The sequence below is a fragment of the Leptonotus elevatus genome, chromosome 21, assembly GCF_054856555.1.
Source record: "Leptonotus elevatus isolate MCC_2025b chromosome 21, RoL_Lele_1.0, whole genome shotgun sequence".
In the NCBI taxonomy this organism is placed as follows: Eukaryota; Metazoa; Chordata; class Actinopteri; order Syngnathiformes; family Syngnathidae; genus Leptonotus; species Leptonotus elevatus.
In genome coordinates this window covers 10,273,698-10,285,975 of record NC_141259.1, presented here as the reverse complement: position 1 = coordinate 10,285,975, position 12,278 = coordinate 10,273,698, and the positions used below count along the sequence as shown (strand labels likewise).

Sequence of the window (12,278 nt, the reverse complement as noted above, 5' to 3'; positions counted from 1 at the left end):
AGGCCCGGTGTGTCGACTGTTGACGTGCAGTTCATATCATATGCAGCCAATATAGTGGGAGCTTGTTCAATAGCCAGTGCCTGATTGAATCATGTCAGATATTTCCGGGGGATTCCCAAACTTCAAGAAGTGGAATGTTATGTCATCTGCTCCTAAAATCACTACAAACAGGCTGTTAAGTTTTAAGTGCAACTCTTATTGAGATGTTGAACCTCAACGAGGTGAAACCCATGTGACAGAATGAAGTTTTTGCCCTGTCAGCGAGTCTAATGGGGTGTTAAGACCTTATGTGTGGACACACCAGACATGTTACCAGGTGCTACTCCCTTAAGGGTATTAATTGGGCTTATTCTTGATCATTGTGACTGTGTTATGTTGAAGTGGAAGGTGCTAGACCTGCCAACTCTACACAGAGAACACAATTGGTTTGGCCTATGTCTCAACCATTTTAATTTGGATCGGCACCAATACATGTCTGTATTTTGGCAATAAAGAAGTCTTACTATGCCATTTTTGTTCACTATTTAAAACCATTTCCGGGTGTTCCTGATAAAAAAAAAATTATAGTACACTTTACCCAATTTTTTTTAAGGTGAGGGGCACTGCTGTTATAAGGGATGCGAGTAATTGAGGGAGGGCAGACCCAAATGCAGGACATGACAAGACTGGTCCCCATGACTGGACAGAACGTGACTAGACTGGTTTCCATGACTGGACAGGATTAGACTAGACTGGTCAACTTGGCTGTGACGAAGACGACTTGGCTGTGACGAAGACAACTTGGCTGCGACAAAGACGACTTGGCTGGGCTGAAAACGACTTGGCTGAGACGAAGACGGGTTGTCGAAGACGACTTGGCTGTGCCGAAGACAACTTGGCTGTGACGAAGACAACTTGGCTGTGACAAAGACGACTTGGATGGGCTGAAAACGACTTGGCTGAGACGAAGACGGGTTGTCGAAGACGACTTGGCTGTGCCGAAGACAACTTGGCTGCGCCGAAGACGACTTAGCTGTGACAAAGACGACTTGGCTGCGCCGAAGACATCTGGGCTGCGCCGAAGACGACTTGGCTGTGCCGAAGACTTGACACACGAACTTCCACACATAACATAGACAATGCACCCACGGCGACTGGACAAACACAACAGACTAAATACACCAACACTAATGAGAAACACCTGTGGAAGGGAAGACACACACAGGAGGACCAGGAACACATAACAAAACACTGATCACATAGACAAAAGACAACGAGAACACCCAAAAATCTAAACAAAACCCCAACCTCACAGAACCGAAACATAACAACTTTTCACTATACGCGGAGCCGGTGACTAACAGTAAAAGCATGGACCGTATTTTCACTCATGGAAGCAGCACTTCATCGACACCCAAGCCGCTACCTGTCAAGACGAGTGCAGATCCCTGTATATGGCACAGTGCGCCTCATTATCATCTATTGTCTGAATTGCCGATAATGGCTGACTTGGCCCTCCCTTTCTAAAAAGGTTCCATGTTACGCAATCCCACATATTAGCTAATACTTCAAGGAAAATGTGCAAATGAATAGAAAAATCTCAAATCACACACGCGCGCGCACACAAGGTCCCTGAAAGCCTTACGACACGTCACAAAAGTCTGACAGTGCACGGTGAACACATACAACACGTTAATGCATTTGACTATGTTGCAATGAGTCGAATTCCAGGGAGCTCCCCTTCCTGCATGCATGCATGAAAGTACTTGTCAGACCGGCATGGCAGTAGTGGGTGTGGGCTCGACCCGGCCCATATAGAGCGGACGGGGCTGTTGGCAGCTGCGCACTGCGCCTCAGAGAGAGTGGAGAGAGCAGAGGCGAGATAGGAAGAAAAGTGAACTTCCAGCTGAACAACACACACGCGTTTTACGGTCGGGATCAGGGAGGAGGAGGACGGAGAAGTGGACTTTCGGCCCCCAGCCCGCACTCGGAGCCAAGGCGAAATGGAGGCCAACGGCACTGCCAGGAGAAACAGTGAGTTGGATGACGCACGGATTTACAGCCCCCGGTTCCAGTTCTGATCTAATATTTCATGTACACACAACAACCGTAGTGCAGGGTTACCAATTTGAGGCTCGTGGGCCAACATAGGTCTTGGGTCATGAAAGTTATGGGATTGTACAACATATCTTTAAAAAATGGGTCCGAGGGAGGGATTGAAGTACTTCTCTTATTCAAGCATTTCCTCACATTTATTTTTTATTTTTATTTATTTATTTATTTTCTTTTCTATAAAGAGCTCAGTATTGTTCATTCGGAAATGTCATCATCATTGCTCTTTATTTCATTTTTTTTAAGGAGCCGTAGTATTTCCTCACATTTATTATTAGGACCGTCCAGGGTTGCGCAAAAATTAAAGACCCTGTCATCTTTTTCTAAATATTCAGCACATGTTGTGATTGCTAAAACATGTGCAAAAAAAAACTTGCAAAAACTGACGATTATGTAGTATGCTATTGTGGAAACTAAATGTAAACAGTTTTTCATGATTTCAGTTTCGCTGGTGTTTTTGGGTGTGGCTAAAACGGGGGCCCAATGGGCTCTGAATTACTCAAAATCAAAATACATCTTCCCTTCGGACAGTCCACTAGCATGGGTGCCTTAGAGCGTCTCGTTGTCGGCTGTGAGTGTGCGCATGTCACACAGAGACTGGCGCAAGAGACTGGCGTGGCTGCGTTAGAGTGCCTCGTTGTAGCAGCATGGAAAAGCTTTGCGACAATCCAGTGAGCTCAACTATAATTATATTGTTCCAAAAAATAAGACGAATGCAAATGGAACGCGGCAACACTTGGCCCATATGAGTTCCGGGCGTGTTATATCTAACTGTTTTGCATATTATATTGTTCCCAGAATGCATTGTGTGGCGCAGTTAATGAAGTTATAGGACGTTAATCCATGTCATATGTGTTACCAGTGTCTGAATGTATGTCGCATTCAACACGTTTATGTTTGATTTATGTTGGTCTACGTTTTCATTTTTTTCAACAAACCGTAACTTTAGGTTGTGTGTAAATTAATAATAACATCCAGGTCAATTCTGTGTACAAGTTGCATTGCTCATCTCAGGATTGCGTGTGAAATTACAAATGCATATGTTTTGATGTTAGCTGTCTGATTATTTGGTCCGACATTACTAATTTTTTTTACCTTACAAGATCATCTCGCAGGCCTAATCTGGCACGCGGGACGTATGTTTGACACCACTGGTATAGAGAATAGCTTGATTTTTCACGATTTGGGATGCGATTGGAATAATAATTATAATAATGTTTTCGCCCATTTTTTTGCCACAAAATATGGAATGGTTAAATGTAAGCACTTACAAGCACTTACCTGTATGTCTTTTGACATTCTGATGTAATAATTACATATTTAAATTGTTCTATTTTCCCCAAATAAAAAAAATGAATATAAGAATTTCCTCTATACACGTTGACTCAAATAGTGACAATTTATATCACAGAAGTGTATGTAATTTAAATAACCTGATCTGGTATATTTGTATTATTGTGGTGATGATTGTTATTAGTGGCCTTCTGGTGATATGCAAACTTGAAAGTGTAGTGGGCGTGATAATAATAAACAGGTAATATCGTCATCATCACGATCATTATTATTCATGTATTTTAAAACTGCATAAATATGTTTAATAAATATATACTAAAATGACTAATGCACACGTGTCAACACAATGTACTATCATTTATCTCCAACGCCCAACCACCCCAAATCTCCCAAAACAAAACAATGCCTGGGGTCGCGAGTAAAAATTAAGCCCTCAAGTCACGTGACACCTTTGTTTACACTCTTGTACGGAGTTGACAACAAGACTGCCTCAACCTCGCTGGCGCGTGTGCTGTGTATAAATATAAACAAACGGATTCCAAAGATGGAGTCAGATGATGGGAAAATTCAACTTTTCATTCCATTTTTGTTGCTGCACCAAAATAGCGGCAATAAGACGAGAATTTAGACCCGCCCAGTGACTGGATCGCTCCTACGTGCTACTCTATACTTGCTCTTTGCTCCTTTCGTACCCCGCTGTCCGATAATCCGGTTTTTTTTTAAATCTCCTTGCCGGAGCCGTAAAAAATAGATTTTCTTTCGCGATGTCTTGCTGGAAAGAAAGGGCGAAAAGGAGTCCGTCGGAGGAACTGGCTCGCGTGAGGAGAGTAGCCCACGAGAACGGGAAACGGATCGGTGAGTGTGGACCCCCCCCCCCCCCCCCACCCCAACCCCCTTCCACCCCAACCCCCTTCCACCAGACCACAACAACATTCTCCTCCTAGTCCCAGAAGTGGCGCAACTCTGAACTCATATCTTTTAAAGTCACATAATTAAGTAAAGATGTCTACGTGACTTTTTGGGGAGTGGGGGGGGGGGGGGGGGCACTGGGGGTGGGGCAGTTTAGTTTTGGCCAAGGTTTCTTAAAGGCGTCTTCCACATTGCCTGGAGCAATGAATTCTTTACAGAAGACCGCTTCACTGTATTTTTTATTTTTTGCAAAGGCACACACTGTGTACTGTCAGTAATCTGATTACTGTTTACCATGTGAAAAAAGTTCACCTCCATTCATTTCAAAATCAAAACATTGCAAATGTTGTGAAAGTCAATTCATCAAACTGTCAACGTCACCAGCTCTCTACACAAGATTTTAAGTATTAACTGTCTTGTGAGTCTAAAAAGAAATTAACTTTGGTGTAATAAAAGTACCATAAAGTAAAACTACTCACCCTTCGAAGACAATGGGGGTGTGGTGATGTTCCATTTCTCTAAAATGGCGGATTTTAAAACCAAAACAAGTGTCAATTTTGCACTAATTACAAGGTATTTTTTTTAAAGTCACAAATCCTACTAAATGGTGTCATCTGTTTTCGGAACGTGCAAGTAGCAGAGACTTATATGAGAGTAAATAATTAGTACTAGTCAGGATGTCGTTCAAGACACCTTTCACCTTTACACAATAAAAGTGCAATAAAGTAAAAATACTCACCTCTTGATGATAACGCGACGTCAGGGGATGGGGGGGGGGGTCCTTTGTATTGTCCCCCAACTTCAAGATATACATTTTTTTTTTTAAACACACAGCAAATTGTTTTGGAGCAAACAATTTGCTTGTTTTGTTGTGCTAACATTGTTGTTATAAATGTCAACAATTACTTCTTTTTTTTTTTAAGTTGTTCTAACTTAAATGACTAATTAAGTTATTACGTTTTTTTTCTTTTTTCTTTACAGTGTAGTTTGTGGCAAATCACTTCTATTATACAAGGCTGACTAAATGAAGTTCCTCCCTTTGCTTCAAATAAGTTGATTGTAATTTGGTGAGTGAAAATGTTTCAAAGAAAACTCTAAATTGTTTAGATGAAAAGGGTCTAAACATGAAGCAATAATGCTGAAATTGGTAACGACTTTAGAGGCTGTAATGCATCCCTACTTGTGACTGAACATCTTTCAGTAAGCATACTAATCACATTTTCCCATTTCCTCTGGAAAAGCTGCCTCATCTATTTAAAAAAATTATAATTCTCAGGGATTTATTTTGAACGCCTCAAAGGGGAGTAAAAAATCTAAAATGCGGAAGTAAAACTCAAGACGCGTCATAAACAAGGCTTCTACTTTGTTATATTGAAAGTGCATGACTCCTCATCCGGTGTCCTTCTGCGAAAAACAAAAAACAAAAAACAAAAAAACAAAAAAACAAAAACTCATGATTCTTATGAGTTATGAATCACACGCGAGTAGAAAGGCATGCAACGCTCTCTTTTGTGGTCGACACAACATTGAGGTTGCACGTCTTTGTTTGATTTCCTCCAACATGCACGCTGCAGCTGTGTGTTGAGCGTCCCTCTCCAAAAACTGAACAAATCTGGGTGGAGGAGGGGGGGGGGGGGTGTCAGCAATGTATGCCTGCCTACTACCCTGACGGCATTTTTTCCTAGGGAGAGCGTTGCAGTCTTGTACGAAGAGGATTAGGGCCAGTGAGGAGAGAGAAAAACACTTCAGAATTTTCACTTTTAAATCAGAATTCTGAGATTAAAGTCAGAATTCTCACTTAAATTAGAATTCTGAGAATAAAGTGAGAATCCTGCCCAAAGTGAAAATTCTGACTTTAATCTAGGAAGTCTTACTTTAAAGTGAGAATTCTCACTTTATTATCAGAATTCTTGCTTTTATCACAGAATTCTGAGACTAAAGTCAGAATTTTCACTTTTAAATCAGAATTTTGAGAATAAAGTGAGAATTCTCACTTTAAAGTAAGACTTCCTAGATTAAAATCAGAATTGTCACTTTTAAATCAGAATTCCGAGATTAAAGTCAGAATTCTGATTTAAGTGAGAATTTTGAGAATAAAGTTAGAATTCTCGCTTTAAAGTAAGACTTCCTAGATTAAAGTGAAAATTCTGACTTTAAAGTCCGAATTCTCACTTTATTATCAGAATTCTCACTTAAATCACAGAATTCTGAGATTAAAGTCAGAATTTTCACTTTTAAGTCAGAATTTTGAGAATAAGGTGAGAATTCTTACTTTAAAGTGAAAATTCTTCCTTTAAAGTCAGAATCCTACCTAAATTGAGGCTATTTGACTGTAAGGGTTTTTTTTTTTAAACCCAAGAAATGATTTACTTCTGCATAATTCTGTAGTATGACCGGGTCACGTTGATAGTAACGAGGTCCAAGTTAAAACCACGTTAAAGCATTCAACCGGCAATTGTGTTAATATTGTACCACATTGTGTAGTCAACCAAAATTAAAATGACTCACCTTTAAAAGAAACTTGACACCAGACATTGTCCTATGTCACAGTCAGTGGGCCTCGTGGGTAAGCACTCACATAAAAAAAAAAAACTCACAAGATCATTGTTGACTCTTTTCTTTAGGTCTGGATGGCGACTCGGATCTCAACTTCCTGCTCGTTGGCGGCATACTGACCAAGGTTCGGTCCCGCTCTTGGCAGAAAAATCGCTTCTACAGGTTGCAGGAGGACTGCAAGACGGTGTGGTATGAGAGCAACAAGGTGTTCAAGCGGAAGCAGACGTGTGAGTACTGCTCTCGTCAAAAAAAATACACGTGGCCCCGCACTGCGCTAGCATAGGTTAGCGACGATTGTGCATTCTGACTGAGGTAAAGCGTGTTTGTTTTTCAAGCTGTTTGTCATTCCCGGTTGAACTTAACTGCAAAACTGACACATAGAACAAAAGAGAATTAAAAAATTTACATTTAAATACTAACTTGTTCAACCAAACCATATCATTTTGTCTAACCAAAGTCTGCTAGCTCAATGCTAGCATATAATGCAAACTAGCGTAGCCGGGGCTAACTGGCTGCGATATACTGTATGTATTGTTACTACCTCTGACTTTGCCCTCTCATTTCATGTTGTATTTCCGCCACTAACGAGGACAAAAGGCGGAAAAAAATGCAAACTTTTACAAGCAGGGTAAACAGGGGCTTCTAACCTCGTTAGCGGAAACATGCGTTGTGTTTGTTTTGAGCGCGGTTCTGTCTCACGTGGCACTCGGGGAAATATTTTACCGTTGACTCTCCCTTGCATATTTCCCCGCCTCCAGATGAAGATTTTTCCGTCCAAATTCCTAAGCGTTGCACAAACGCTCCCCTTCAAGCTTCTAAAGTGTGTGCGCGCAGTCAGCTGAGAACAGAATACACCGCCCAGCTTTTTGGGTGGGATACAGCGTGCCCTCCATCCCAAACCACCTCGCTGTTGCCCCCCCCCCTCCTTCCCCTTCAAGTCTGACCTTTTCACTTGCCTCCGCATGGATTCTCAAAAGAACAAAGACTTTCATTAGAACACACGCGTCAAACTCAAAGCCTGTCACGTCATTTTCAATTCGCATTTCTTGCGATTTTAATTGACGATAAACGCACAAAAATGGAAATATTTCTCCACTTTTTTTCTGGATACTGCAAGCATTTATTTATTTTTGCAAAAAAATCTGCTGTGTAAAAAAAACAAAACACTAAATGCCACAAGATGGCGACAGAGCACTACATAAGCTCCTCAACTCACTCCAACATAGTTCCTTGGCACAAGGTGGCGCCAAAGCAACACTTTTACTGCTTCTCAGCGAGTACTTTTTTCTTAGGCACCATCTTGTAGCATTTTGGTGCCAAGTTAACTGGGTTTCGTTTATACGAAAGTTTGTTGTTTTGACACATCTTGCGTATCCCTCCGAGGCCTCTTGCGATTGGAACAAATTATTATTATTTTTTTTATCCCTGCTAATGTCGACTCTTGTTGTTGTCTACGTTTGAGCCGTTAAAATGAGGGCAGCAGATTGGGCGGGTAATCAAATCGCCCTCTGGAATGCGCGAGAATTTTAATGCTCGGCTTGACCACAAGTGGACATCTCGAGGGGGCCGCTGTATAAAATTCTACTGTTGGGGCGTAATTGTTTACGAATACACATCGGTGGATGTAACCGCTGTTGTTATGTAAGCCCTTGTGGAATATTCACTTTGGAAAGATGGTGTTTACATGGCAACAGAGCAAATAAGACACTGTAAAGCACGGCCGAGCAAACTTTTGTGCTCAAGGGCCACGTTGGATTTAAAAAAATAAACAGGCTGGTTATTTGGACTTTAGGTAAAGAAAATAGCTGAAAATGTGCTTATTTATTTAATAATAATAATTCATCCTCACTTTTTACGTTATAATTAATTTCATTATATAATTAACTGATTGAATAAAATAAATAATCAAAGAAAATACTTTATTTTTATTTTTATTGTTTTACTAATTTTGTTTCCTTTACAAATAATCTATTAGAAAACGTGATAAATGACATTTTAAAATAAATACATACATCTATAAATGCTTTTAAATTCAACAATTTATCAGGGGAAATGGCTAAATTAATGCAACAATAGTTTGACTAATAAAACAATCCATTCTCATTTGTAGTAATTAATTTAATCATTATTAATTGATCAATAATTTAATTTAAAAAAAAGATACAAAACTTTAAGTGTAAAAAGTGAAAAGCCAAAAAATTCCACAAATAAATACATTTTTAACTAACCAATTTTAAGGGGGGATCTAAATGTATGATACCAAATATTACATGATATTCACGGCATATAATAGTTTATTTATTTACTATTAGTTTGAATTAATTTCCTAATAATCTATTTACCGATTCCTAAATGCATGTAAAATGTATTTATTTGACTAATATTTGTTTATTATATTATTTTATTATGTTTAGTAAATCGATGAACACATTATTTAAATAGATACAATAGTTAAGGTATTTTTTTCCAAACTAATTAACTTAGGGTAAAAAAAAGTGCAAAATTAATGCTTTTTTTTTTTTTTAAAGGACTCTTGATAGTGTAATTTTTTGGACCCCATTTTAAACTCATTGTTAGTACTATGCTTTTGTTTTAAGTAATAAATGCCTTTAAAGTAGAAGGTCACAACAGTGAAAACAGACAAAAAACTGCTTCCTGTTGATAGACGAGACAACGAGTTTCTGGCAACACCGCACTGGACTCGCGGAAGATATTGTCCCGTTTGAGGAAGGAAGTTAACTCCATTGGTTCAGTCAGACATGAGGCTTATTTTCGTTTCTACTTGGCAGCTTAGCATGCATCACCGTCCGCGGCTGGTTATGTTGACATGTTAGCTGTTTTAGTCAACAAGCAGCTTATCACGCGCCGTCATGATTAAACAAACATATTTCTGTAACAATTCTTGCGAGATTTGTTTTTCGTTTCACTTATTTGTCAACATTTCATTGCTAAATTGTTGTCCAGTGTGTAGGTTAGGTGAAGCTAGCATAGCATTTTTTTTCCATAGCAACACCTTCTTGATTAAGGACGTGTATTTCCGCATCCGCGGCATATCTTTTCTATCTGTCCACCATTTTGACCAGCAAGAAGCATAACGCGCTGTCTCGATTCATAGCCGCAAGAAGCTAGCATGTTTTGCTAACCATCTTATTGTCAGTCACCTCAATCGGCCACCGTTAGATATTGTGTTGCTAGCATAGTAGCCTACTTCTCTTCAAAGTGTTGCTAATTACTTTGAGGATAGTCTGATCTTTTTTGGACAGTACTTGTCTTCAAATTTTGGGGGCAAAAACTGATCCGGTTGTAAAAAAATTGTGTTGAGTCCACTTTGACAACGTCTGAGCTAATCATAGAGCGAGCTCATTTTGTGGTTTATGTTTGGTCGACTTTTGAGTTAAAAAAAAAAATCTTTCGCCACCGTCCGCACAGTCTCAGTCGATGACATCGACTCGGTGCGTAACGGCCGCCAGTCGGAGGGGCTGAACAAGCACACCGAGCCGAGCGAGGACGAGCGCTGCTTCTCCATCGTCTTCAAGGGCCGCAAGAAAGTCCTGGACTTGATGGCCAGCAACCAAGAAGAGGCCAATCAGTGGGTGAAAAGCTTTGAGAAGGTCCTGAACAACATGCACAACCTCAGCCGGCAACAGAAGAGCGAGCAGTATCCTTGACAAAAAAAATGGCCCCAGATCTTAAATGTGAGTTTCCAAGCGGAAATGAAATCCTTGCATCCGATCGCCAGCTGGATCATCGACTGCATGCGCAAAGCGGACAAAAATGCCGACAACAAAATGAACCTGAAGGAGCTCAAGCGCTTTCTGCGCCACGTCAACATCGAAGTTGACGACACGTACGCTGAAGAAATCTTTAAGGTGGGTACTGCTTCCGACATCGGCAAACATGGCAACTCGAACCAACGGGTAGTGTTTAGTAGGGGTGGGACTCTTTGAATGTCTCACGATTCGATTCCGATTTTTGGGCCTGCGATTCGATTCAGAATCAATTAGGAACAATTTTCGATTCAAAATGATTTGATTGACAATGATTTTTGCTTCAATCTATAGACGTGCAAGGAATTGTAATGATCTACTCCAGTCTGACTCGCTAATGCTAATTAGCGCGCTACTCGCGGTACTTTTATCACTCAAAAGAACGGCTCCACGCTAGAAAAAAACCAACTTTTATTGGAATAATTTGATCGTGACTTTTTCCTTCTACTCTCTACTCTACTTCTACTAATGTGGCTACAACTTAACAGTGTATCAGACAGCGTGGAACCACACTGCCCCTCAGTGGCCAAATCGGGTACAACATGAACAGCGCTCCAAATAAAGGCACACACAGTTAAAATAATTTAAATAAAATCGATTCCGAATCGTACTAAATGAGAATCGCGATTCTTATGAAAATCGATTTTTGGGCACACCCCTAGCGTTTAGGCTAGCAGAGAGCATTTCGCTAATCCCAATTGCCTCGCAGAAATGTGACCAGTCCAACTCGGGCTACCTTGAAGACTCCGAGATCAAGGAGTTCTACGAGCTGCTGACGCAACGCGAGGAGATCGACGTCATCTACCAGAACTACGCTCAAACGGACGGTCAGCTGAGCGTTCGGGACCTGCTCAATTTCCTGCTGAACGAACAGAGGGAGAACGCGACCGCGTCGGACGCTCTCAGACTGATTGAAAAATACGAGATGGACGAAACGGGTCGGTTGGTTCATATCGGGAAAATTGAAGGGAAAGGTTTTTGCCGTCCTTATTTTCTGTCTCCTTTCAGCCAAACAGAAAAATCACATGACCAAAGACGGCTTCCTGATGTACCTCCAACACGAAGATTGCGCAATCTTCAACCCGGCCTACAAGAACGTCTACCAGGACATGACGCAGCCGCTCAACCATTACTACATTTCGTCCTCGCATAACACGTATCTCACCCATGACCAGCTCAAAGGACCCAGCAGCACTGAAGGCTACATCAGGTAAAAAAAAATAAAACAAAGTTGTTGTTTTTTAAATATGACAGCGGAAAGTACTAGGCTTTCATTTACTCAACATTAGAAAAATACTTGGTGTTGTTTATTTGATGTAATGCCAAGGCAATTATTTGATGCAACTGTTTTATTATTTTATTTTATTTATTTACCCAACTGCAGACAGAAATATGCATTTATTTGATGTAAGGCTCAAATAATTTATTTACTAAAAAACAAGGCATTTATTTGATGATTATTTGACCGAAGGGTATTTTTATTATTGTAAGTGAGACGGGAGAATTTATTTACTCATCTGAAGGGCATTTATTTACTAAACTGCAAAAAGTACTTGTTTATTTGAGGTTTGACTTCAGGATTTATCTATCCAACTGCAGAGTTTTAGACGTTTATTTGAAATGAGGTTGGGGCATTTATTTAACTCATTCACTGCCAATGAC

At 40.3% G+C, this 12,278-nt stretch overlaps 1 protein-coding gene across 2 annotated transcripts in view; it reads left to right on the top strand.

The window, feature by feature from the left end:
* The first annotated feature begins 1,786 nt into the window (after positions 1 to 1,786).
* The window catches only part of plcd1a (phospholipase C, delta 1a), a 16,212-nt gene continuing 5,720 nt past the window's right edge, over positions 1,787 to 12,278 (top strand). Inside the window, exons 1-6 of one of the 2 annotated variants that reach the window (XM_086065511.1) lie at positions 1,787 to 2,013; positions 6,918 to 7,076; positions 10,279 to 10,507; positions 10,589 to 10,718; positions 11,326 to 11,554; positions 11,625 to 11,826. In XM_086065511.1, the coding sequence (XP_085921637.1) occupies positions 1,983 to 2,013; positions 6,918 to 7,076; positions 10,279 to 10,507; positions 10,589 to 10,718; positions 11,326 to 11,554; positions 11,625 to 11,826 (980 nt within the window). In that variant the 5' untranslated portion in view covers positions 1,787 to 1,982. Of the gene's footprint in view, positions 2,014 to 3,879; positions 4,240 to 6,917; positions 7,077 to 10,278; positions 10,508 to 10,588; positions 10,719 to 11,325; positions 11,555 to 11,624; positions 11,827 to 12,278 lie in introns of those variants that run through there. The other variant, XM_086065510.1, reaches the window with a different exon arrangement.